The sequence below is a fragment of the Suncus etruscus genome, chromosome 16, assembly GCF_024139225.1.
Source record: "Suncus etruscus isolate mSunEtr1 chromosome 16, mSunEtr1.pri.cur, whole genome shotgun sequence".
Classification (NCBI taxonomy): domain Eukaryota; kingdom Metazoa; phylum Chordata; class Mammalia; order Eulipotyphla; family Soricidae; genus Suncus; species Suncus etruscus.
In genome coordinates this window covers 71494369-71522044 of record NC_064863.1, presented here as the reverse complement: position 1 = coordinate 71522044, position 27676 = coordinate 71494369, and the positions used below count along the sequence as shown (strand labels likewise).

The 27676-nt window shown below is 45.1% G+C and overlaps 2 protein-coding genes and 1 non-coding gene across 7 annotated transcripts in view; 1 reads left to right on the top strand and 2 right to left on the bottom strand.

The window, feature by feature from the left end:
* ENOPH1 (enolase-phosphatase 1) overlaps window positions 1-19714 on the bottom strand; it is a 43152-nt gene extending 23438 nt beyond the window's left edge. The window contains exon 1 of the mRNA XM_049790287.1: window positions 19588-19714. Coding sequence (XP_049646244.1) covers window positions 19588-19671 — 84 coding nt within the window. The 5' untranslated portion in view covers window positions 19672-19714. The remainder of the gene's footprint in view (window positions 1-19587) is intronic.
* LOC126032673 (U1 spliceosomal RNA) lies at window positions 18308-18464 on the bottom strand. The gene has a single exon (XR_007503897.1). It is a non-coding gene; the product is annotated as a U1 spliceosomal RNA (small nuclear RNA).
* Window positions 19715-20679: 965 nt separating the features above from the next.
* HNRNPDL (heterogeneous nuclear ribonucleoprotein D like) lies at window positions 20680-25520 on the top strand. 5 transcript variants are annotated; one of them, XR_007503886.1, is made up of 8 exons: window positions 20680-21155; window positions 22052-22220; window positions 22304-22465; window positions 22860-22991; window positions 23127-23241; window positions 23569-23739; window positions 24025-24595; window positions 25261-25520. XR_007503886.1 is itself a non-coding variant. In XM_049790272.1 (8 exons), the coding sequence occupies exons 1-7, from the start codon at window positions 20680-20682 to the stop codon at window positions 24093-24095; spliced, it is 1296 nt and encodes a 431-aa protein (XP_049646229.1). In that variant the 3' UTR covers window positions 24096-24117; window positions 25261-25520. The 5 variants fall into 5 exon arrangements, 4 of the variants coding, with proteins under 4 accessions (XP_049646229.1, XP_049646228.1, XP_049646227.1 ...); XM_049790272.1 differs by having other exon boundaries at window positions 24025-24117; XM_049790271.1 differs by having other exon boundaries at window positions 24025-24117; window positions 24491-25520.
* The last annotated feature ends 2156 nt before the right edge of the window (window positions 25521-27676 follow it).

Here is a 27676-nt window from a genome sequence, read left to right as displayed (position 1 = left end):
GTCCTCTGAGTCTCTATATCTGGAGTGATATGATCCCTAAGCACAAAATTAGGAGTAACCCTTGACTGTAGCCAGGTATGGCCCCCAAACAAGCAGAGAGTCTGAGAACCACCAAAGATGAACAGAATTAACTTGAAAAACTAGAGGAGGCTGGTCTGATGGCAGTGGTTTATCAGAACTTATTAACATTAGTATCACAGAAGTTGTTATATAAACCCTCCACTGCTCAATTTGACTGGCTTAAAAAATTTTTTTAAAAAAAGGGGGCTGGGAAGGTGGCGCTAGAGGTAAGGTGTCTACCTTGCAAGCGCTAGATCCCCCAGTGTCCCATATGGTCCCCCCAAGCCAGGGGCGATTTCTGAGTGCAAAGCCAGGAGTAATCCCTGAGGGTCAAACGGATGTGGCCCAAAAACCAAAAACCAAAAAAAAAAAAAAAATAAATAAAATAAAAAAGAAAGAAAGACTAGAGGAGAGAACCCACAAAAATGAATGACATGGCTTAGTAATTTTCTTGGACAGTGAACCTAACCTATGGAGCACAAAAGCCTGAGATATAAGCCAAAAGTTTCCAAGTGTTTCTGCACTCAGTGCAGAAACTCACAGAGAACAATTACATTTTCTGCAAAAATGTTCACTGAATGCCAGAAGACCAGATTGAATCAGGAGGCACCAGCATGTACTATCCAGTCCTTTGTGTAAAACACCAGATGCCTCTGAGCAGCATAAACCAGAACCTGTTCACCACCCAGCTTTGAGGCTTGTTGGGAATAGCTGAATAAAACCAAACCATGTTTTCTCCCTCTTTCCTCTTTGCCTCCCTCCTATGACAAGCTTCTGGCCCATTACAATGTTCTTAAGTACCATTTTAAGGGAACAAAAGCAAAGAGAAATTAAGAAATTGGCTGTAATGTTTTTCTCATTAATAGCCCTGAGAAATGACATGATTAAGATTTATGTAGTAGAGACCTTTAGGAGCCAACAGTTTTAATGGGCACAAAACTACAGATTAATTACGTTAATTATACATTTTCAGTTCCAGAAGACCCAAACCTAAAATAAACATAAATCAGATACTCCAAGTGTGCCAAAAGATTATGGTGACTTTTGGTGTTTTGTTTTGAGTTTTGGGGTCCCATTTGGTGGTATTTTAGGATTCTTCCTAGGCACATTGCTCAAGAGACCCACATTTGCCCTTGAAATTCTGTCCCAAACGCAGCTAACTTTTCTTGTAAACGGTCACACTGAAATGTTTACCTCTCTTCTTAATACATTCTTCAATTTGTACCAGTACTAGTCAGTGTAAAGAAGTCACTTGCTCACATGTGGCATTCCAGTAAGTAATGGATCACTGCAGATTCAGAAGCATAAAACAATGTGATCAGGCAAAATTCCCAACCTATTTAACATAAGTACTGTTTCAGTACATAAAATCTCATTTGTGGGGCCGGAGAGACAGCATGGAGGTAGGGTGTTTGCTTTGCATGCTGAAGGACAGTGGTTCGAATCCCGGCATCCCATATGGTCCCCCGAGCCTGCCAGGAGCCTGCCAGGAGCGAGTTCTGAGCACAGAGCCAAAAGGAATCCAAATACTTCCGGGTGTGACCCAAAAACAAAAAAAACTCATTCTTGTTTATAGAAGAAAGTGTCAAGATAGACAGATATAGGGTTCAGAATGGCAGTACAGTGGATTGAATGTTTGCCTTGCATGTAGCCAATATAGCCAACCTGGATTCAATCCCCAGTACCCCATATGGTCTCCAGAACGAGCCCTACCATGAGTATCTTTGGGTATATACCACTGAGAAAACACTGCACAAAGAGAAAAGTGGGGGAAAAAGATGTTCACAGAAACACTGGGTATAACAGCAAAATATCTAGAAACCTTGGACTGAAAAGAAAGTCCTGAGCTCTTCCAGGTGTCACCAAAAATAAACAATAACTGGAAACCTAATTGGCAGCTAGTAGATAAGACTGGGGTTTAGGTATAGTCTAAAATATCACATCCATTACAAAGGAATTTGCTAAAGTGATAATTACCAAAAAATGGGGGGGGGCAGAGCGGTAGCACAGTGGTAGGGCGTTTGCCTTGCATGCGGCTGACCTAGGATGGACCTTTGTTCCCCCCCTGGCATCCCATAAGGTTCCCCCAAAACAGGAGACAATTTCTGAGCACATAGCCAGGAGTAACCCCTGAGCGTCACTGGGTGTGGCCCAAAAAACAAACAAACAAAAAAGTGATATTTACCAACAAGAACATAAAATTGTAGCCTATTAAAATAGGATGTCCTCAAAGCCTTTTATTGTATCTGCAATATTTGTCTCTTGAAGATAAAAAAAAAAAAACTAGCATCAAAATGAGATTATCTGTCTTCCAGGGGACTGCACAAAGTTTCACTAAAGGCATAAAAGAGTACTCTTGATTTCTATTTCTACACAGCTCAGAGGTAATTACTTTTCTCAAAGAGCTCCATTACGGGCCACAAAATTTCTGAGATCTAATTAAAGAAGTTGCCTCATAAATGTCAGCAAATTCAAATATGGATTTGTTTTATGATCAAGTGGTTGTTTCCATTAAAAGGTCATAGAACTAATAGAAGTAAAACTGTTGCCATAATACTTACTTATACATCTCCTTTAAAGAAAATGGGTAATAAAAAAGGTAATGAGGGCTGGAGTGAGAAAATACAGTGGACAGGGCACTTGCCTTGCTTGTAACTGACCTGGGTTTGATCCCTGGCACCCTCATACAGTCACCTGAGCTTACACAAATGATGCCTGAGCTCAGAGCCAGAAGTAAGCTTTGACCACTGCCAGATGTGGAACCCCAAAATTATTAATAATAAATTAATGGTAATACTGGAGTTCAAACACTATATCTATTTTAAAAGCCTTCCATGAGTCTAGTAAGGTGCTGGTCTTACCACTAGTCTGGTAAGGTGCTGACTTTAAAAATGGCTGAACAGGGGCCCGGAGAGATAGCACAGTGGTGTTTGCCTTGCAAGCAGCCGATCTAGGACCAAAGGTGGTTGGTTCAAATCTCGGTGTCCCATATGGTCCCCCGTGCCTGCCAGGAGCTATTTCTGAGCAGACAGCCAAGAGTAACCCCTGAGCAACGCCAAGTATGGCCCAAAAAACAAAAATAAAAAATAAATAAATAAAAAAAAAATGGCTGAACAGGTTGGATCCCAGGCCCCATATATAATCCTATGAGCTCCACCAGGATCGATCCCTGAATTTACAGGAGTAAGCACTGAACATAGCTAGATGTGCACCCCATCAAAAAGGCCTTTCAAGGGAACCATACAACACAAGTGACTTACAGCATTTGAGAATTTAATAATTTCCCTACAACAAAATTAAAGTATACAGAAACAATATTGGTGGTCTAATGTTTTTCTTCAGTCTCAAAGGATAAACAACAAAAAAGTGGCTTTATGGATCTTAAAAAAAAATTGTATCTCTAACTGAAATCAGCTCCAGAAGGACCCTCACAGCAAGGACTCTTCCTGATCTCTTTCTGCTGCAAATCATTTATCAAACTCAACAGGACCAGGTTGTGTGATGAAAATGTGCCCTGGATTTCACCCCCCACAAGAATATCTCAAAAGACAACGGGGAAGTCTCTATTTCCTTTGTTTCATACCTCTATAATAATACCTTTAAGTCTGCTCATCTCTAAATGTAAGGTAGCCTCTTACATCACTGTATTTTTCTCCAATTATTTTTTTAATTTATTTTAATTTATTTCATATATATATTTCTTTTTCTCTTTAACTTCAACTGTTGGGTTCAGCTTACTATAAAAACCTACAAGAGGGCCCGGAGAGATAGCACAGCGGCGTTTGCCTTGTAAGCAGCCGATCCATGGACCTAAGGTGGTTGGTTCGAATCCTGGTGTCCCATATGGTCCACCGTGCCTGCCAGGAGCTATTTCTGAGCAGACAGCCAGGAGTGACCCCTGAGCACTGCTGGGTGTGGCCCAAAAAACAAAAAAAAGAAAAAAGAAAAAAAAAAACCTACAAGAAAGTCTTGCCTGGGATAAAAGCTCAGGTCAAAACCAGGGCACAGAAATTCCAGTGGTCGGCAAGCTGTGAGCCGAATGAGGCTCTTGAGCCACAGCTTGCCGACCGCTGTAGCCTGAATTTCTTACCCCCAAATGCACCAGCATTCATTCACATTGTTATGATAGTTCTCAATGTAGTTATTTCTCTAACTGCACTCATCATTCTTTTTGGTGAGCTTCATGTTGTGAGCTGGACTTTCCAGCCCTCCTCTCTTTTGTCTCTGGGAATTCTTATAAAAAATTCTTTTATTTTTCTTAAAACCCATAGATGAGGGAGACTATTCTGCATCTATCTCTCTCCCTCTGATTTATTTCACTCAGCATAATAGATTCCATGTACATCCATATATAGGAAAATTTCATTAGTGCAGAGCCAGGAATAACCCCTGAACATCACTGGGTAGAGCCCAAAAACAACCGAACAAATATCATAGAGGGGCTCGAAAGATAATAAGGTGCTTGCCTTGCTTGTACAGTCAACCCAGATTTGATCCTCAGCATCCCACATGGTCCCCCAAGCCCACTAAGAGTGATCCCTGAGCACTGCTTGGGTATGGTCCAAAAAAAAAAAAAGTAAGATTTTCAGTGACAGATTTGCTTAAAAGTGCTTTAAATAGGGAGGGACAGGGAAAAAAGTGCTTTAAATAAAAACACATGTTACGAGCCCGGAGAGATAGCACAGCGGCGCTTGCCTTGCAAGCAGCCGATCCAGGACCAAAGGTGGTTGGTTGGAATCCCGGTGTCCCATATGGTCCCCCGTGCCTGCCAGGAGCTATTTCTGAGCAGACAGCCAGGAGGAACCCCTGAGCACCACCGGGTGTGACCCAAAAACCAAAAAAAAAAAAAAAAAAAAAAAGCCACATGTTACAAAAATAAATATATAAAAAATTCAAATAAAGGAGCCAGAGAAATAGCATGGAGGTAAGGCATTTGCCTTGCATGCAGAATCCCAGCATCCCATATGGTTCCCTGAGCCTGCCAGGAGCGATTTCTGAGTGTAGAGCCAGGAGTAACCCCTGAGCATTGTCGGGTGTGATCCAAAAACCAAAAATTAATAATAATAATAGTAATTCAAATAAAGAGCATTTACCCTGAGAATAAAACTAGGAAAACTAAGCACAACAAAGAGTAATCTACAGTAGCACAGCTGAAGGATTTAGTGATCCCAATTCCAGGCAGAATGATAATGATTATACGTTCAAAAAGGAATTTAGAACAATCAAAATATTATAATAGTTATTTTAATTAGACATCTTAAGAATGGTCAGAGAGAGGTATGGAATGACAGCACTTACATTGCATGTGGCCAACCCAGGTTTGATCCCTGGAAACATGGTTCCCCGAACACCGCCAAGAGTAATAATTCCTAAGCACAGAGCCAGGAGGAATCCCTGAGCATCAGAGTAAAGAATGATCAGAGAGTTGGGCCGGAGAGATAGCATGGAGGTAAGGTGTTTGCCTTGGGTGCAGAAGGTTGGGGTTTGAATCCCGGCATCCCATATGGTCTCCCGAGCCTGCCAGAAGTGATTTCTGAGCATTGAGCTAGGAGTGGCCCCTGAGCGCTGCCAGGTGTGACCCAAAAACAAAAAACAAAAACAAAAAAAGAATGGTCAGAGGGGACAACCACATATAAAAGAGGCTCTTGGGGCTGGACAGTGGCGCTAGAGGTAAGGTGCCTGCCTTGCCTGCACTAGCCTAGGACGGACCACGGTTCGATCCCCCGGCGTCCCATATGGTCCCCCAAGCCAGGAGCGACTTCTGAGCGCATAGTCAGGAGTAACCCCTGAGCGTCACCGGGTATGGCCCAAAAACCAAAAAAAAAAAAAAAGAGGCTCTCTACCAAAACAAAGAAATGCTTCATCTTTTCACAGTGATTCCTGCTGAGTCTATTTACTTATTAGTACCGTTTGGCAGAGACTTGAAAAGTCTCAAATTAAATGACTTACATAATCACAAATATCTTCCGCTTCTTTAGATCACCAGCATTGGCAGGAGTATACCTTTACCTCTAAAATAGGGTTATGAGAGACAGAGCAACAGTACAGAAGGTAGGGCACTTGCCTTGCAAGTGGCTAATGCAGGTTCAATCCCTGGCACCACATAATGGCTCCTCAAGCCCCACCAAGAGTAATTCCTGGGTGCAGAGCCAGAAGTGAACCCTGAGCATCACTAAGTGTGACCAAACAAACAGACAAACCCAGAAATAAATAAACTCAAAAACTACAGTTACCACTGAAAATGAAAAAGCCTAAGAACATGAACCTATCATCCCATGAGATGCCAGGCACTTTATCTCTAAGGAAGTCTATTGACAAAAGGCTCAGTGACTGCATACTTGAACTTGACTATCCCTATTTCCATTACTACTACGACTTATATTATTAAAGCACCGCTCACATGGTTTTCCAAACTGTCTACTTTTCTACTTTGAAACTGAGCTGTATATATATATATATAATTTGTTTCCGGGTCACAACATTTTGACTAGGTAGATGTAACGTGATCAGGAGAACTAAGTCTAGTTGCCACCCTCTGCCACACATGGGTGAGGATCTTTCTTCTTATGTTAAGAACTTTTCAGGGGCCGGAGAGATAGCATGGAGGTAAGGCGTTTGCCTTTCATGCAGAAGGTCATCGGTTCGAATCCTGGCGTCCCATATGGTCCCCCGTGCCTGCCAGGAGCAATTTCTGAGCACGGAGCCAGGAATAACCCCTGAGCACTGCTGGGTGTGACCCAAAAACCACAAAAAAAAAAAAAAAAAAAAAAAAAAAAAAAAAAAAAAAAAGAACTTTTCAGATCTCTTGGTGACTTGTAAATATAAAACAGAATATTTTATTCAATTATATGAATATGTATCTATTCTTTTTTTTTTTTTTTTTTTTTTTTTGGTTTTTGGGCCACACCCGGCGGTGCTCAGGGGTTACTCCTGGCTGTCTGCTCAGAAATGGCTCCTGGCAGGCACGGGGGACCATATGGGACACCGGGATTCAAACCAACCACCTTTGGTCCTGGATCGGCTGCTTGCAAGGCAAGCGCTGTGCTATCTCTCCGGGCCCCTGAATATGTATCTATTCTGAAGAGTCACATCAAGCTGCATCCCCAGCGTACACTTACTTTATAACTTGAAGTGTGTATTTGTTTGATCACATGTGCTGATTGGAACTTAGTATTTTGTGGGCTGTTCTGTGCTTCAGCAGTACAGTAAGGTAACAGTGCTCCTTACCTGAGGCCACAGAGGTTCAGAAAACTCAAACCTGGCTCCCCTCTTTTCATAGATAAGCAGAGATCTATTAAACCCTTTAGAAAGTGAAGCCTTTGGGGAGAAAGCCTTTGGATTTCATTAGTTGCATTCAAAATGATGTGTTACAGATAAGTAAAGAGTCCTCTAAATCCCATTAAGAAGATTACACTGTAATTAAAGACAAACTGTAATCAAATTAATTACAAATGAATCACACTGCACAAAGGAAGGTTATTATTACAAGGGGCTAGAAGTTAGGATAAGACTTTAAGAGCACAAAAGAGACCGTAGATGAGCAGCATCTCCTGAGTCCCAGAGACTGAGCATTAACTGGCCCAGACTACAATAAATAGAAGACAAAGTAGAGATGGGATTCCCACCTGTCTCCTTGACTCCACTAACTGGCCTAGACAGGTGAATTCTCTGAATATACTAAGACTCTGAGGTTCAGAAAGTTTTACTACTAGTACTAAAAGTCAAAATGAGGGTGGAGAGATAGCACTGCAGTAGGGTGTTTGCCTTGCACACAGCCAATCCAGGACGAATAGTGGGACGAATCCAGGCATCCCATGGTCCCCAATGCCAGGAGCGATTTCTGAGCACAGAGCCAGAAGTAACTCCTAAGCGCTGCAGGGTGTGACCCGAAAATACAAAAAAATAAAACCAAAGACAGAATGAACACCAATGTCCATTCATTCAGCTCTGTGCATGGATGACATCCAGGAACACAGCTCCCCTAGAATCACTCAAGTCCCATATCCCGATACTAAATTAATTTTCTTAAGAAAATTTCTAATAATTTCCACAAAAGTGGGAGTAACTGGCAACACTGATTGAGCATTTACCATTCCAGGAATTTCCTGAACTACTACCGTCAATTTTCTGTGACTGACTTCTAATTCCATCAGTTTAAATACTACCACCACTGATGACACCCCAAATCCACCTACATCTTTAGTCTAAGCTTCTTAGTGAACTCGTCTGATTTCTTCTCCACGACCTATCCCAAATCTCCCCCTATACCTCACACTAAACATGTGTGAAACCGAACTCTTGGTTTGGCCCTAAACCCAAATTCTCTATATCTTCCATCTCAGTAAGTGGCAGCTCCATCCTTTCAGATACTCAGGTTTTAAGTATTTCCTTTCACATTACACCCAATCAACCTATCTACCTCTAAAAATAAATCCAGAATAAGATCCAGGGATATAGATTAGAGGTAGAGCATATGTTCTGCAAGTATGATGAGCTCTTGGGTTCAACAAGAGTAAATCTGTCTCTGAATGTATGTATGTGTATGTCTAGAATAATAACTATATATATTATCTTCGGAATCTAGTCAATCCTTTGGGGGGCACACCCATAGGTGCTCATGGGTTACTCCTGGCTCTGTGCTCAGTAATCACTCCTGGTAGGCTCAAGGAACCATATGGGATGCCGGGGATCGAACCCAGGTAGGTCCCAGATCGGTTGAATGCAAGACTAACACCCTACTACTGTGCTACTGCTCCAGCCCTAGAATCTAGTCTTTTTTTTTTTTTTTTGGGTGCCGAAACCTGGGATCGAACCAGAATCTAGTCATTTCTTTTTTTGGTTTTTCGGGCCACATCTGTTTGATGCTCTGGGGTTACTCCTGGCAGTGCTGGGGATAGGATATTGAATCTGGGTCAGCCGCATGCAAAGCACCCTACCCAATCACTGTACTATCTCTTCAACCCTTAAGTATTAACTTTTTGGCTTGTTACTAAAACTCTTTTTGAGGGAGAAGGGGAACACATCCAGCTGTGCTCCTGGTTTACCTCTGGGTTTGCACTCAGGAATCATCCTGATGGTGCGCTGGAGACCATTTGGGATAAGGGGGATTGAAACCAGTCAGCCACATACATTTCTCTCTTTTGTAGGTTTTAGTTTCCAGCTTATTGCTTTCTTGCTCTACTATTCTGGAGATTTTAGCAATTTAAGTTGATAAAAAATTTAATATCAACCTAAAAAAGTTTCAGTCAAATTGCATGTTGTTCAAATACAACACCATCTGGAGGATATTTGAAATAGCCTGTCATTGTCTCCCCACAAGCTCTAAGCCTTAACTGAAAGATTTGCTGCAGGCCCTGAGCAGTCCTGGTCATTACCCCAGAGCAACTCTTAGTATTGCCAAAAGACAGGACAAACATACAATAAAGATAGCATCTGCATCAGAGATAAATACAGGGGCCAGAGGCAATGAGAATGCTTTGAAATGACTGCTTAAGTAAAGTCTTTTGAGAGCAAAAACAGGTTTTACCTCTGTCTTCCCTGTCTTGTACAATAAATATTTTTGAGTTAACATATGTGCAGAACCAGCCTGCACATGGACAGGGCACAAAGCTAGCTCTTCTCAACTGGAGGAATGGCAGCAGCATGTTAGGGCACGACCCTAATGGATAGGTTCAGCTATAAAGTGTATTAGGAATAGAGGGATGGAAAGTTGGAACATTGAATTCATTGAAATTCAGGAGTTGTCACTTAATCTCTTAACAGGAAACCACAAGCAACTGTGATAGTCCAAAAAAAAAAAAAAATCACCTATTAATGTGCCTCCCTTTCTTACCAAGGTTCCTGAAAGATGTCTGTTGGGTCTTAAAGATTTTTAATTCCTAGCAAAGCCTGACATGAGTATTTTTCTCCCTTTATTTTATTAAAGGACGGCGGAAGGCCCACAGCCAGCTGTGCTCATGGCTTATTCCTCTCCTGACTCTAATGCAAGCCACTCCTGGTGGGCTTGGAAGACTGTATGGGATGCCAGTGATCAAATCCAGGTCAGCCACATGCAAGGCAAGCATTCTACCTTCTGTACTATGGCTCTGGCCCAAAACAGGAACTAAATAAGTTTAAGAGAATAAAAAAACTAGTTAGGCTGGGAATAAGAGAAATCATGCTAATATATCAGGAAAAAAAAAACATGCTAATGTTAGAAAAATAACAACAGAAATTAAATCCAGATGCATTTTCTATTTGACTTAGTATAAAAAATACCCAATTCCATAATTAACAACAAAAAAAAAAAAAAAAAACCTTGGGGCCGGGCGGTGGCGCTGGAGGTAAGGTGCCTGCCTTACCTGCGCTAGCCTAGGAGACGGACCGCGGTTCGATCCCCCGGCGTCCCATATGGTCCCCCAAGCCAGGAGCGACTTCTGAGCGCATAGCCAGGAGTAACCCCTGAGCGTTACCGGGTGTGGCCCAAAAACCAAAAAAAAAAAAAAAAAAAAACCTTTTTACTTCAAAACTTACTTGTTGATTCAAGATGAATCAACAAAATTCCGCTCCCACATCACCTTTTAAAAAAGATTATCCTAAAGCACTGTCTGAGGTTTGTGGAACTTTTTTTTTTTTGGTTTTGGGGCCACACCCGGCGGTGCTCAGGGGTTACTCCTGGCTGTCTGCTCAGAAATAGCTCCTGGCAGGCACAGGGGACCATATGGGACACCGGGATTCGAACCAACCACCTTTGGTCCTGGATCGGCTGCTTGCAAGGCAAACACCACTGTGCTATCTCTCCGGGCCCGGTTTGTGGAACTTTTAAGCAACCCATCAAAAATGACTTTCTGCTGTTCCAGTTCTTCCACAAATTCTTAGAGATAAGCAATGTTCTGGGTTCTGATAAGATCAATTTTTCTGTCTCAGGCAAAAAAGGAGCAGAGAGGGGCCGGCATGGTGGCACTAGAGGTAAGGTGCCTGCCTTGCCTGCGCTAGCCTAGGAGGGACTGCGGTCGATCCCCCGGTGGTCCCATATGTTCCCCCAAGCCAGGAGCGATTTCTGAGCGCATAGCCAGGAGAGGCGAGGAGAGAGGGGAAGGGGCTGGAGTGGTAGCACAGCAGGTAGCATTGCCTTGCATGTGGCCAATCAGAGTTAGATCACCAGCATCCCCTATGGCCCCCAGCACCACCACGAATGACTCCTAAGCAGAGAGCCAGGAGTAACACTGAGCACCTGGGTAATGAAAATGTTCTGATCACAGACACCTACACTCAGGATCTTCTAAGAATTCTGAGACAACTTCCAGGGGATGGAACTCAGGTGAAATGCACATGTCTTGCCAGTGTGAGGCTCAGAGTACAATCCCAGGCACCTGAGGCATTACTACAAGTGGTGTCCCTTAGCACTTAACCAACAGCAAGATAAACTTTGGCTTTATAAAATACCAGAAAGTTAAACAACCTGCAATACAGACACAACAAATAAACTTAAGAATATATAAAGTAGGAGCCAGAACAATAAATAGCACAGCAGTAGGGCGTTTGCCTTACATGCGGCCGATCCAGGATGAACCTCAGTTCGATCCCAGGTGTCCCATATGATCCCTCGAGCCAGGAGTGATTTATAAGCGCATAGCCAGGAGTAACCCCTGAGCATCACCAAGTGTGTCCCCCCAAAATAAAACTGTATAAATCGTTATTAGCATACTAGCTCCTCCCCAAATGATTTATGGAAAACTAATGATTCAGTACTTGCCACAATTTGATAGAACATAAATGCAAAAGGTCCAGGTAAGGTTGGCTGGCTCAAGGTGCAACAGAAAAAACACCCAATTAAGAACACTTTTGGGGCCAGAGCAGTGGTGCGGAGCGATAAGGCGTCTGCCCGGCCAGCACTAGCCTAGGACTAACCGCAATTAGATCCTCCAGTATCCCATATGGTCCCCAAGCCAGGAGCAATTTGTAAGCACATAACCAGGAGTAACCCCTGAGCATCATCGGTGTGCCCAAAAAAACAACAACTAAAAAGAACTCTACTGGGGGAGGGTGAAGAGATGGTATTGCAGGTGATGTGCTTGCCGTTCAGTGTCAACCCAGGTTCTAAACCTGGCATTCCCTTAAACAACAACGACCTGCGTACTGGACAGGTCTTTCTGCATTGCCCGTTAATTGCGAGTTGAAATTAGACGCCACTCCGCACCATCATGATTTAAATGTAGGATTCCAGGGCCTTCAATACAGAAATGTGAGATCAACAACAGAGACTGTGAAAAATATAATTGTATGGGCACTACAGACAATGACCGGGATTGGACAAACTAGTTTGCGTGGAGCCTAGAAATGGTCTTATGTCAGGAAACTTCAGGGGTAGGGTTTCCTTGTACTTAGGCCAAAGTTTTTCCTTTCCATGACACCCATACTTTGATGGGCCCATGCAAACGATAATTGCCACACTAACATTGTTTTTACAGTGCTCCTTTGACTCCAAACCTTTAAGAAACCACTAGTAAAAATATCTGGAGCAGGGGCCCAGAGAGATAGCATAGCGGCGTTTGCCTTGCAAGCAGCCGTTCCAGGACCAAAGGTGGTTGGTTTGAATCCCGGTGTCCCATAGGGTCCCTCGTGCCTGCCAGGAGCTATTTCTGAGCAGACAGCCAGGAGTAACCCCTGAGCATCGCCCAAAAAACAAAAAAAACAAACAAAAAAAAAGCCTGGAACTGCAAAAAAAAAAAAGGTTTACATTACTGTTAACATATATGCTTTTAGTTACACTAGCATTCTGGGGGATAAGGGATATAAGAGGGAGATAAGGGATATATGCTTGGGAACAGGGATAAAGGGAGGACAACACTGCTGATGGAAAGACCCTCATTTATTGTCACTGTGTACCTTGAATATCACTGTATAAGATTTGTAATTCACTTTGGCCACAATAAAAAATTAAAAAACAAAACAAAACAAAAACCTGGCATCCCTAATGGTCCCGTGAGCACTGCTAGGAGTAATTCCTGAGGAGTAACCCCTGAGTGTGATTGCTGGGTATGGCTCAAAAATAACTTTTATTTTTGATTTTTGAGTCACACCAGTGGCACTCAGGGATTACTCTTAGCTATGTACTCAAAAATCACTCCTGGCAGGCTTTGGGAACTATATAGGATGCTGGGGATCAAGAACGGCATGCAAAGCAAATGTCATATCCACTGTATTATCGCTCCAGTCCCATTAATTGTTTTTTAAAATGACCATTTTCAAGATCCACAGACCATCTCCCCAAATTTAGAAATAGCAGTTGGAGAACAGAGTGATATCACAGCATGTAGGGCCAACTCGGGTTCCATCCCTGGTATTCTATATGGTTCCTCAAGTCCTCCAGAAATGATTCCCTAAGTGCAGAACCAGGAGTCAGTGCTGAGCACCACTAGGTGGGGCCCAAAACCAAAATCAAAAGAATTGATATGGGAGGGAAATGGGGGGAGATGCACTGGAGGAGGAAAGTAGACAATGATGAAGGGATTAAGTTAAGAAAAAATTTTCCCACAGGGCTGGAGTGATCATACAGAGGGTAGGGAATTTGCCTTACACACAGCTGACTTGGTTGGATCCTTAGCATTCCATGTAGTCCCTCAAGCCCGCCAGGAGTAATTCTTGAGAATACATACAGCCAGGAGGAACCCTTGAGCACTATCGGGTGTGGCCCATAACAAAAAAAAATTTTTCTTTTCAAGGTAACAGAGAACCACCATATTTCATAGGTCTATAGATAAGGCATTAAGAGAACAAAGTCGGGGCCGGCCAGATGGCGCTAGAGGTAAGGTGTCTGTCTGCCTTGCAAGCGCTAGCCAAGGAAGGACCGTGGTTCGATCTCCCGGAGTCCCATATGGTCCCCTCAAACCAGGGGCAATTTCTGAGCACTTAGCCAGGAGTAACCCCTGAGCATCGAATGGGTGTGGCCTGAAGAAAACCAAAAAAAAAAAAAAAAAAAGAGAGAACAAAGTCAAAGGGCAAAGATCATGTAGTGAGTCCATTCATTCATACCCAGGTAAGGGAGAAAAGCCACAGTAATGGAAGAAAACAGAACATTCACTTATAATCTTATAATCTCACATCTAAATTCTAATTTTTCTTAAAGCCTAAGAGAACAATACATAGGTACAACTTTAAGTTACAACAGTAGTTCCTGTCTTAAGTATAATAAAAAGTAATGGGGTATCCCTGCTTTCGAGAATGAGATGAGAACTGGAAAAAGCTCCAAAGACATGTGTCCTATGGCGCACAACAGGTTGGTAGCTTTGAGGAATCAGATGCAGCTGAGAATATCTAAGGAAAACTGAGTTCTACCACTGCTCTGCACCCTGATTCTGCTTCTAGTCACACAGGACATCTCTGCAGGCATCAAAGACTCACATGAGTAATTAATTTGTTGGTTTTGCCATTCATATGATCACAGCTAGGAGGACTTCTTCCTCTAGAAATGTAACAATTCTTTGTCTCAGAGAAAACCTAATTTCTGGTAAGTAAAACCAATTTTTGACTGCAGCCTAAGGAAATATGCCCTGTTGGAGCCTCAGCAGTGGCTCCAGAGATAAAGTGTCTGCCTTGCAAGTGCTAGTCTAGAACGGACCCAGGTTCAATCAATCCACCGGCTTCCCATTTGGTTCCCCCAAGCCAGGAGCTATTTCTGAGCGCTGAGTGCATAGCCAGGAGTAACCCCTGAGGGTCAGAGGGTGTGGCCCAAAAATAAAAAAAGAAATATGCACTGCTACAGCAACTCCATAAAACACATTTTCGGGACCAAAGAGAGATAGAACAGCAGTAGGGCGTTTGCTTTGCAAGCGGCTGACCCAGGACCAACACTGGTTCAAATTCAGCATCCCGTATAGTCCCCGTGCCTACCAGGAACGATTGAGCAGAGAGCCAGGAGTAACCCCTTAGCACTAAGGGGTGTGGCCCCAAAACAAAAATAAACAAAAAAACACAACTTGCATGTCATGATCAGGCAACTGCCCAGACACCCCTTCCCAAATTGAATCCATAGTATCCCCTAAGATATACTAGATTCTTAGTGTTATCTTCCATGGACTGCCTCATACATACATTCAATGGGAAATGCTAAGCAAAAAATACAGTAGAACCAGAGCAGTCCTACTATATGGTCCTGTGTATCACAAGGAGCAGTTAAATAGCCACCCAACACCACCAGGTGTGGTCCAGGTATCCCCAGTATTTCACATGACTGTATACTGGATTGTTTCCATGTACCATTCCACAGGCAGTATGTCTGCAAATTCAAGTACCTACTGTGATTATAAAATCCAAAGCAAAACTTCCAATTCCCAGTGCAATTTTCAGAAATGCAAGCATAATATTTAGCCTCTTCCACTATTCAAAAGATCAGTCCCTACGGGGGCCGGAGTAGTGACGCAGGGCATAAGGTGTTTGCCTTGTGCGCGCTGGCCTAGTACGGTCTGCTGTTTGATCCCCCGGTGTTCCATATGGTCCCCCAAGCCAGGAGCGATTTCTGAGCACAGGAGTAGCCCCTGAGTGTCACTGGATGTGTCACAAAAGCCAAAAAAAAAAAAAAAAGATTAGTTCCTAAATGTTCAAAAGATTAGCCTAGCCCCCTCCCCTTTTCCAAAATGTCTTGCTTAAGTTTTTTGTTACTGGTCAATTGAATTTGTACGATGTCACCTACTTGGAGAGTCAAAATTCATGTGCATGATATGGAAGCCCTGAAAAACTGTACAACAAAGAAATTTTGAACATGTATAGCCTAACAATTTCTCAAAAAAATGCATATACTAACCAATCACAAACATCCACACAGACCTCAGATTCTTCTAAATAGATACATTTTTTTTTTTTTTGGAAGGAGAGGCATACCCAGAGAGACTCTTTTTGTGTGTGTGTGTGTGTGTGTGGTTTTTTGGGGGACCACACCCGGCGGTGCTCAGGGCTTACTCCTGGCGGTCTGCTCAGAAATAGCTCCTGGCAGGCACAGGGGACCATATGGGACACCGGGATTCGAACCAACCACCTTTGGCCCTGGATCGGCTGCTTGCAAGGCAAACACCACTGTGCTATCTCTCTGGGCCCCCAGAGAGACTCTTATGGTTCACTCCTGACTCTGCCAACAGGAATTACTCCTGGCAGGCTCAGGGGACCACAGGGGATTGCAAGAATTGAAGTAGGGTTGGCTACATGCAAAGCAAGTGCCCCATCTGCTGTACTATTGATTACACTGGTTTTAATGAATTTGTGCAAAGCAAACTAGAAATAAATCAGATTATATAATGGTACATAAGAAATAGTCTTTAAATAAGAACTCCAAATCACGCTGTGAACCTGCTTTAAATTTGCCAACTTGAAGGTGTGTGTGTGTGTGTGTGTGTGCGCGCGCGCGCACACACACACACACACGCACTTACATTGTAGGAAAGGTGTATTTTGTTACAAGATTTGTGTCAGGTATTTAATTTCCTAAATCAGCTTTTCAAGAACAGTACAACTGTGATGCCACATGAATACCTCTTAGCTGTTACCCCTGGGGATCTGATGACAGTGTAACACTAGAGACAGTACAGTGGGCCTTTGCCTTATATCTGACCCAGGTTCAATCCCTGGCATCCTGTTCTGTCCCCAGGGCCTCCCAGGAGGAGATGAGCATAAAGTCAGAGTAAGTGTGAGCACAGCCCAATGTGTTCTAAAACAAGCAAACAAACAAGCAAGCAAGAGTCAGAATTGGAGAGAATGACCACACCAAGAATTAGGAATCTTCCCTTACCTTTATTTACCACAAATAAGGCCTCAAAAAAAGTGAATATTTTATTTGTCATCATCCCACAAAAGTCAATTCAACCATCAAATGGGCAATCTTGAGTATATTTTGCTTTGTTTTGTTTGGGGCCACACATCCAAAGATGCTCAGGCATCAGGCCTGGCTCTGTGCTCAGGAATTACTCCCAGCCAGGGGTGCTTAGGAAAAACATATATGGTACTGCAGATGGAAACATGATCAGCCCTGTGCAAGGCAAGCGCCTTACTACAAATGTAGTAGTACTTTGTACTCTATCTGTAGCCACAATTCTGAGTATCTCTGAAAGTCTGTTTTAAAACTTGCGGGGACATGGCAAACTTGAATTTTTAGAGCCTCTCATAGGGCCAGATTAGAACCCAGGCATTTCATCATCTGATCCCAAGCACCACCAGAAGTAATTCCCGGGGGCCGGAGAGATAGCATGAAGGTAGGGTGTTTTTGCCTTGCATGCAGGAGGACATATGGTCCTAGGAGCCCGCTTGGAGTGATTTCTGAGTGTAGAGCCACGAGTAACCCCTGAGCACTGCCAGGTGTGAACCAAAAAACCAAAACAAACAAATCCCCCCAAATAAAAAAAGCAATAAAATTTAAGAATTTATAATTCAGAGCTGGAGGAAAAAGCACTTTTTATTAGAGGATGCTCAAAATTTTGGGGAAGATAGTTCTTAACTTGAAACCAACATCTAAATTGCTTACAATACAAGAATTTCTAGTTAACTTTCAGCTGAAATCTCTAGCAAATGTTCGGTAGAGAGGGCACATTGCACTCAGGGCTTATTTCTTTGCTGGGTGATAACTCCTGGTGAGGCTCAGGGGACAGATAGAGTGAAGGGAATTGAACCCAGGTCAGTTGAGTGCAAGGCAACTGTCCTACCCTCAGTACTATTTGTCTAGCCCCTCTAGAATTCTTACGGAGGAGGGCTGGAGAGATACCACAGAGGTAGGGCTTTTGCCTTACATACAGCCTACCCAGGACGGTGGTTCGAATCCCAACACCCCATATGTCCCCCGAGCCTGACAGGGGCAATTTCTGAGCACAAAGCGAGCCAGGAGTAACCCCTGAGCACTGCCAAAATCAATCAATAAAAAAACAGAATTCTTTTTTGGTTTTTGGGTCACACCCAGCAGTGCTCAGGGGTTACTCCTGGCTCTACGCTCAGAAATCGCCCCTAGCAGGCTTGGGGGACCACATGGGGATGCCGGGATTCGAACCACCGTCCTTCTGCATTCAAGGCAAACGCCCTACCTCCATGCTATCTTTCTGGTCCCCCAAAAACAGTATTCTTAAGGAGGGTTTTGGGGCCGCACCTGACAGTGCTCAGGGTTTACTCTCGGTGGGGACGACCATTTGTGGTACCTAGTATCAAATAGGGTCAGTGGTATGCAAGGCAAGCGCCCTGCACACTTTACTAGGTCGATGACAAGGATCGGATACACATTTTTTTTCTTTTTTTATCGGGGAGAGCAGTCCCCCACTACCACGAATTATGCTGTCGAGTTTCCCATATTTGGGGAAATCGCAGGGGTCAGCACATCCAGAGTGCAATGGATAAGCCTCGCCCCGGGGGAAACCACCTTCGTGATCATGGTATCTCCCCTGCCAGGTAAGTACGGATACACATTTTTTTTGGATACACATTTAAAAAATAAATAAAACTTACTATAGTCCAAAGTCATAAGCTTGTGACTTTGACTATATAGACAAGTACTGCTAAAAAATGGGAGGAAGGGGTAGGAGTGATAGCACAGCAGTAGGGCGTTTGCGTTGCATGCGGCTGATCCAGGACGGACCTTGCTTCGATCCCTGGCGTCCCATATGGTCGGTCCCCCAAGTCAGGGGCGCTTTCTGAACTCAGAGCCAGGAGTGTCAGTGGTGTGGCCCAAAACCCAAACAGAAAAAAGAAACAAAAAAGTAAAAACTGGGAGGGAGGCTTGTTTCCACTTTACACCTGAAGATGCTGGGAGATCGGTCACTCCTGGCTCTGCGCTCAGGGATTCCTCTAGGACTAGGCAGGCAGTCCTCGGTGTATGGACTGCTGGGGATCGACTCCGGGTGGGGCGCGTGCCAGCCCCTGGGTGGTGGAAGAAGGCTTTGTGTCCCGAGAGAGAGCGGCATCTCGGAGTTCCAGAGTTTTCTAAGGAGAAGGAATGGAATGGAGCTGTGTTCTTTCCTGCAGCTTCCACTGCGGGGAGCGAGAAGCCATCCTCCGCGCTGGCCCCAGACGGAGAAAGACCTGCACAAAGCCCACGTCCACCTGCGGTGCCAGCGCAAGCCGCCCGGCGGGGGCGCCCTGATTTGCACCCCAAGACCCGTCCATCCCCACCCATCAGCATGGAACCCCGAGGGGTGAAGATGATGAAGAAGACGCAGGGTGCGGGGAGAGGGCAAAGGGACAGGCCGAGCCTCCCGCCACCTCCCCGGCTGCCGACTCCTGCCATCCACCGCGGGCCTCTCTGACGCCTCGGGTCTGCTCTGCAAAAAGCACCTGCGACCCTTAAGAGACTGATTGGGCCGGAGAGAGAGCATGGCGGCGGTAGGGCGTTTGCTTTGCGTGCAGAAGGTCGGTGGTTCGAATCCCGGCCTCCCAGGGGCGATTTCTGAGCGCAGGGCCGGGAGGAACCCCTAAGTGAGCGCTGCCGGCGGGACCCCAAAAACCAACCGAAACAAAACGGGACAGAAACCAGCAATTTCCCCGAATGGCAGCAGGAACTTCTCCGCACTCGTCCGCCCTCACCTGCACGAAAGCAATCGGGGTTGTGGTACCTTCGAGATCTAACAGGATCACGGTGACTTCAGCGGGCACCGCGAGCACGACCATTGCCCTACCGGATGCAGGGACGGGGATCGGCCGGTCGGGTCGGGTCGGGGAGGATCGGGAGGGCGGGCGGAGGGCTTCGGGATTGAAATCTCGGGGCGCTGCCGCCCCGGAAGAGAAGCCACCTCCTCCGCAAGCGAGCGAGCGACTCGCGCGCCCCCCACCAGCCAGCGGTCCTGCCCGGGGCAGAACTCGGACTGAGCCAGCCCGGGAGAGGAGGCCGAGACCACGTGGTCGCGGTGTGGGCGTGGCTTCGGCGGTGAGGAGGCGGGGCTAGCGAGGAGCACTCGCTCCGATTGGCCGCGAGCTAGACCCGGATCCGGAGGCAAGCGCGGAAAGGCGTCCAGAGCGGGCCGCGCGTGCGCGGGAACAAAGGAGCGGGAACGCGCGCTCTGCACACAGACTAGAGGCCCGGGCCACGTGCTGAGTGGAGCGCACCCCGCGAGCGGCGAGGGGGCTGTGAGTGCCGCACCGTCTCTACCCTCTCTACACGGCGGCTTCCCGCTCCTCACTCTTCCCCGCTCCCCGGGGCCCGTCGCCAACATTCTTTATTTGCATTCTTTATAAGCCTCGGCTCCGTGCCGGGTCGTCGCAATCCGGCCTGGTCAGCTGGGGAGGGGGAAGAAAAGCGCTCGTCGCGTGGCGTGGCGTGGCGTGGCGTGGCGTGGCGTCGTGTCGCGCCGCGCATGCGTCGGGAGCGGAAGCGGCTGCCCGCGCGCTCGCTTCCTGTCCGAGCTGGATCCAGCCGGCTCGGGGACAAAACACGCGTGCGCGCAGGCGGGCGGCCGGGCTCAGTGCGCGCGCGGCGCTCAGAGCCGGCGCCACGGAGCAGGGCCGGAGCGCCGCGCTGTGACTCGCTCGGGGGAAGCCTCCGGAGGGCGGATCCGAGGCGGGGACGCCGAGCTCGCACTCTCCGCAGGCAAGAGGGACTCCCTGGCTCGCAGCTCGGGGTTTTTCCTCTTGCTTTTTTTTTGTCCTCCTCTCCCGACGCTTCGCCCGCCCGCCCGCTCCATGGAGCTCCCGCCCCGCCTCGGCTCCGCGCCGCCGCCGCTGTTGCCCCCCGCGCCCGCCCCCGCGCTCGCCCTCGCGCCCGCCGCCCGCCGGCTGCTCTCCTCCCAGGGCCGGCCGCGGGCCCGGCGGCTGCTCGCCCCGCTCCTCCCCGCGCTCGCCGGCCCCGGCCCCGGCCGCCAGGGGGCGCGTCGCCGCCCCCCGCGCTACGTCACGGCGCAGCCGGCCTCGCGATTGGCGGGCGGGGCGGCTATAAAGGGAGGGCGCAGGCGGCGCCCGGACCTCTTGCGCCGCCATCTTAAACCCGGCTCCCCACCACGCTCCGCCGCCGCAGCTCCGCCGCCTGCGCGCCCGCCGCACCCCACGGCCGCCGCCGCCGCCGCCATGGAGGACATGAACGACTACAGCAGCAGCAGCAACCTCGAGGACTTCGCCGAGGGCTCCAAGATCAACGCCAGCAAGAACCAGCAGGATGACGGGTACCGCACGCCTCGCCCCCCGCCGCCCGCCCAGGCCCAAGCCCAAGCCTAAGCCCGCGCGCCGCCGCCGCCGCTCCAGCCTCGCAGCCTCGCAGCCCCGCAGCCCCGCGGGGCGGCGGAGCCCTGCGGTGGGGGTGGGGAGGCCCCGTGAATGCGGGGCGCGCGGGGCGGGGGCGCCCGGGCCGCCAGTGCGCAGGCGCGGCGTGGGCCGGGGGGCGGGGCCGGCGCGCGGCGCCCCGGCCGCTGGAGCTGCTGCTGCAGCTGCCGCTGCTTCTGCCTCCGCCTCTTCATTGTGTCTGCGTTAGTGCTGCGGCGCACTCGCAGGCCGCGTCCCGGGCTGGGGGTTGCGAATTGCTGCTTGTTGGGGGCGCTTAGAGGCGGCTAAAAGAGAAATCTCCCGCGGCACCCTAATGCATTTTGCATTTTTTTGTTGTTGTTGTTGTTCCCGCGGCCCTTTTTTTGGTTGCTGTTGTTAGGTGCAAAGTTTGGATTTGACAGCTGGGAGAGAGGAGAGGGTCGGCCCTTGCTTTCACTCGCTAGGTGATCACGTTGAAGAAGGAGGCTTTTTATTTCTAATAAGGATAGCCAAAGTCGTATTTGTACGTGGCCTCTTTTTCTCTTAAAACTTGGCGCTGTGCGGGATGGAGAGCGAAGCAACCTTGCTTGAGATGGAGCACGGTAGATTTGGAGAGTGGGAGGTACTTGGTGGTTGTTTTGGTTTTGTTTTTTGGGGTTTTTTTTGGTAAGTACGGATTCCTGTTTCTTGCACGGAGAGAGAGGCAAGTTTTCCCAGTTTAATTAAACCTTAATTTGTTCCTGCAGTCTCGAAGTGATTTTTTTTTTTACTTTATTTTTTTTGCTGCCAACGTTTAAAAAGAAATAACTTTTATTCCTAGTAAAATGTTTATTGGAGGCTTGAGCTGGGATACGAGCAAGAAAGATCTGACTGAATATTTGTCTCGATTTGGGGAAGTTGTAGACTGTACGATTAAAACAGATCCAGTCACTGGAAGATCGAGAGGATTTGGATTTGTGCTTTTCAAAGATGCTGCTAGTGTGGATAAGGTAGGAGCGCGGGTTGCCTGGTGCTGCTTCTCTTGCTTTTTTTTTTCTACGTTGCTGTCCGATAAAATAAATCTGTCTTCTAGGTTTTGGAACTCAAAGAACACAAACTGGATGGCAAATTGATAGACCCCAAAAGGGCCAAAGCTTTAAAGGGGAAGGAGCCCCCTAAAAAGGTTTTTGTGGGTGGACTGAGCCCAGATACTTCTGAAGAACAAATTAAAGAATATTTTGGAGCCTTTGGAGAGGTGCGCTGTGTGATTACATTTTGCTTATATAATCATCTCTGGTCTGTTTAGTACAGAGCACGATTGTATGTCAGGTGAGGTGGGGATTGAATGCTACTGAGTTCCCTTCCTTTGATTTTTTTTCTGTGCTATAATGAAAACCAGTATATGATTCTGACCCAAACTGGAATTTTGGTGCAGTGGATGGTTGAGCTTAGTAGCTCAGACATCTATTGTTGTGTACAAAATAACTCTCGGAGGGGTTTGGGAAGGCGGTGCTTTTCCCCGTTAATAGTTTCTAGTTCTGCAAAGTTAGAATAACAGGTTTTTGTTGAAACTGGAAAAGTGGTCGGTAATAGTGGAGAACATCTCTGGCTTTTTACTGGGTGATTCTGAAATTACATCTTGGTTTCAGATTGAAAATATTGAGCTTCCCATGGATACAAAAACAAACGAGAGAAGAGGATTTTGTTTTATCACATACACAGATGAAGAGCCAGTTAAGAAATTGTTAGAAAGCAGATACCATCAAATTGGATCTGGGAAGGTAAACTCATTTTGTAAATACTAAATGAAGGGCTTAGGGATATATTTTTTTCCCACCTGAGGTAGCATTAGCTCATATGATTTGAGAATGCTGTGGCTTAATAACAATCCTATTTTCCCTTTTCAAACTTTATAGTGTGAAATCAAAGTTGCACAACCCAAAGAGGTGTATAGGCAGCAACAGCAACAACAAAAAGGAGGAAGGGGTGCTACAGCTGGTGGTCGAGGTGGTACTAGGGGTCGTGGCCGAGGTGAGATGTGGGAAATGACTTGATTTCAAACTGAAGTGCTAAATAATGTGTAAGCCCTTAAAGAAAATTAAAGGTTGAAATTTACAACAGGGCGGGAGATGGGAGAGATGCTCTATTTGTCCAGTCCAAGTAGGGAGCATGATAAATGGCACAATTGGACTTTCTGCCCCCATTTTTTTTAGGTTAATTAGAGGATGTTTTTCAGGCAGATGTCAATATCAATCATGTATTCTGCCTTAAGATTTGCAGAGTGAGCAAGAGGCGCACATTTTATGTTCTGCTGGGGGTCAGAAGTTATTTCCTAACAATCATTGTGCATTGTTTCAGGTCAGGGCCAAAACTGGAACCAAGGATTTAATAACTATTATGATCAAGGATATGGAAATTACAATAGTGCCTATGGTGGTGATCAAAACTATAGTGGCTATGGCGGATATGATTATACTGGGTATAACTATGGGAACTATGGATATGGACAGGGATATGCAGACTACAGTGGTAAGAATATTTAACTTAATTTCATAAACCAATGGTATTTTTGAAATTAGTGTTGAAGTGCAGTCTCAATCTGAATGGTTGATGTGTTTGAGTACTGTTTGAAGTTTGGAGGCTACGTTTTTGAAGTAGAAAGTGACTGCTAAAATGGATGATGCATTGCTTTAGTGATGAAGTATGTGTGGACTTCTAGTATTTGGCATGCAGAATTTTGAACGTTTATAGTGTTCTAATGTTTCTGATGAAGCCGTTTTAGTTACCTTAACGCATTTTGTCTTTTCCAAATAGGCCAACAGAGCACTTATGGCAAAGCATCAAGAGGGGGTGGCAATCACCAAAATAATTACCAGCCATATTAAATGAAGAGATGGATAAACACAGGTGTGTATGAGTACAGTAAACCAGTGGAAGTGTCTCATTTAATTTAAAGATCAATAGACAAATGAAAATAAGTAAAAACAAAAGAACATGTAGCCTGTTTTTACTAAATTGTTAACTTTTTTTAATTGCTTTAATAAGCCTGTTTTGCCTAAAGTGTCTATAGATCTTTAACTTTAAAGTTTTATCTCACTTTCTTTAGTATTACAGAAAAACTTAAAAGTTTTTCTGTTTGCTTTGTGTACCAGGTGGTCTAGAGGAATAATTAAACTTTTTTAGAACTGTTAACAGGTAAAGTACTGAAATGGGTACAACTTAAGGAAAACAGGAATGTTGTCTTCTAACTCTGACATTATACCTTGTTTGTACCCGCCAGCGGGAACTTCATTGCAGGCCGTGTGTCACCCTGACCACGTCTATCTCTGGGGGTCGCACGTTGCGGGCAGAGCGCAAGGCATACACCAGAAAACGCTGTCCTGTGGTATGGTCTCTTCCAACTTCATGTACCAGCGTAAAGATTAAAGTGGAAAACTTCAGACTTTGGCTTCTTTTTTAATCTTTTTGAAGATTAAGTGTCTTAACTTAAATGGTTTTTTACAGGAGTTAAAGTACATAAATGCCTTTTTACAGCTTAATCATTTTGGTCTTCTGTTTAGTGTTGTATTTCAATTGTGGAGCCTCATTTTAAGTGTTCATTCTTTAAGATTTAATGCTTGCTTTTTCTTTTTATAGCTAATAGTGAAATCTACAAACCAAAACAACTTTTAATCTGGGATATAAATTAAAGATCATATGCACAAATCAACTCATGCTCTTGAAATACAATATTCCTAATAGAAGTTTGTGGTTGCAAAATATTTTACTTGGCTTACTAGAGCTGTTTCTAGTAGACCTTAATCTAGCACCATTTGGTCTGTGACTATGGGAAGGTTGCATTCCTAGATTCCTTTCTAAATAGATACAAATTGAATGATATTTGCTAATTCTGGGTAGTTCCCCAGACTGGATTTTGCCAGTCAGTATGCATGTGATCTTTAATTATTGTCGAAAAGAATAAAGTGAGGACTTAAAAACAGTTCATGAAAGTGGACCTTGAAAGCTTGCCATAGTTGCACAAATTAATTGCAGTTTTGTTTTTGTTCGTAGGAGGAGATGCTTAAAGTTAACCATCTTGCAGGACATCGGAGATTGGTCATCAGTTGATCTTAAGATGGTTATTTTGTAAAGACTTTCTAGTGTACAAGACACAACTGTGTCCAACTGTATATAGACGCCAATTAGTTTACTTTGTTTTCACTTTGTCTTTGCTATCTGTGTTACGACTTGGTGTGGATTTGTGTTTATACAAATTTTATTTGTATGATTTCATGTTAAACCTCAAATAAATGTTTCCTTATGTGATTGTTTTTCTGCGTCAGGTACTAAATAGCTCTGTATGGCATAGTTACAAAGAAGCAATATTAAGGCACAGTTTATATTTGGTAGGAAGTATGGGTCTATGGGGGAAATTGGTCCTTTATATGTCTGTTCACATGCTCAAATGTGTTCCTTTAAAGTATTAATCCGGGGGCCTTGTCCTGAAAATCTTCATGACATAGCCTATAGTGTTAAAAAGAGTTTCTAGTAGACCATGAGTCCTAAGTTACATAGTAAGGGAAAGAAATGGTTAGGGCTAAAGAGGATTTTTATGTTGACTGAAGAGCCATTTGTTGTGCTTAAATAAGTGGTCTGCTAGCAAAACATGCAGCTAATACTGCCTTCGTTGCTGCTAAGCCTGCCCAGCAATACATGGGAAAGACTATAAAGCAGTAGGAGTGGGTCTGGGGAAATAGCACAGCAAGTAGGGTGTTTGCCTTTTACAAGCCACCCAGGTTCAATCCCTAGCAGCATCCTTTATGGCCCATGAAGCCTACCAGGAGTAATTGGCCACTGCCTGCAGTGGCCCAAAATCAAAAGTGGTAGGAAAGAGCTATTATGCTGGTATCAAAGTTAAATTTGGGGGCAGGTTTGTTTGAGCACATTTTTTAAATGCCACAAAGATTTGTGTTACATTGGTATATCTTAGTAAGTTCTTAGGAAACTTGGATATTTGTGTGAGTTAGGAAAATTATGAGTGAACAATTACACATAAATGTGGGAAAGTTTGAGGTCTTGAGCATTAATAGTGTACATCTTAAGTGCATCGTGTCATTGCAGCATTTCATTCTGGTACATTTTTTTTTGTTTGTTTTTTGTTTTTGGGCCACACCCGTTTGACACTCAGGGGTTACTCCTGGCTATGTGCTCAGAAATCGCCCCTGGCTTGGGGGGGGGGGACCATATGGGACGCCGGGGGATTGAACCGCGGCAGACACCTTACCTCTAGCGCCACCTTCCTGGCCCCTCTGGTACATTTTTTTAAAGCTGGCTGTACAAGTAGGGTGCTGCCTGGCATGTGACTGATGCCCAGTTAAACCCTGGTATCATATTATCCCTCAGATCCCTGTCAGGAGCAAACCCTGAGCACCTCTGGGTGTGGCATGAAAACAATGGAACTCTTTTAGGACTAAATCTTTGGTGAATTCGAGCTTAGAATTTTTGTTTGCTTGCAAAGTTCTAGATCTGCAGTTCTGTTTCCATGGTTCCTTGTTATGTACTGAGACTGGTATACTTGTGTACATTCGGAGAAAGTAACCTTGACCTGGACTCTCAGTAGAAATCTTTGTGATGAACTTGCCTTTTTACTTATTTTGTTGTTCCCTGCAATTTTCTTTGTTCCTGAGATACTTGCTCCTGACCTAGTTTTGCTATTTGGCCTTACACTTAGGTTGTTAGTTATTACAGGATTCTGTTCTTAAAACTAGCAACCTAAGGAAACAAGGGAGATTTTTCAATTCTGTAATTAAAATCTGCCTTTAGGGCAAAGAAATCTGTCTGATAAGGTGACAAGTTGGTATTATCTTCCCTGGTCAAATAAAGGCTTTAAAATCTTCAAGTCTTGATATATGCTGAAGAAGAAATACAATAGAAACTGACCTACAAAGAAAGAATTGAAGTGGAAAACTACTTAGTGGGTGGTGAACCACTAGAACAGATTTTACACATTGGACTCTAAATGCCAGCTGAGAAAGTGATAGTACAGTATGTAGAATATTTGCCTTGCACACATGGCTGGCCTGAATTCATCCTCCTTGTGCTCCCCCAAGCACCATCAGAAGTAAATCTGAGCACTACCAGGCTGTCTCGTGTACTCCACAATGCCAACTGAAATAAGTTTGAAATGTCAAGGCAAAGTGCTTATAGGTTTGCTGGTTTGATAAAGAGTAAAGTCGAAGTCAGTCTCATTTTGAAATACCCAATACTGAGGTAAAAGTCATCTAATTTCATTAGAATTTTTTGGTTTTTTTGGCAGAGCTCAAGGATTATTCCTGCCAGGCTTCAGGGACATATGGGATGCTAAGAGTCAAACCTAAGTCAACTAGCCACATGCATGGCTAATGCCCTGTCTGCTGTCATTCAAGGGCCTCGTTAGTCTTATTGATGGGTGTGTGACCAGATATCAGTACTAGCATGGATAACTGAT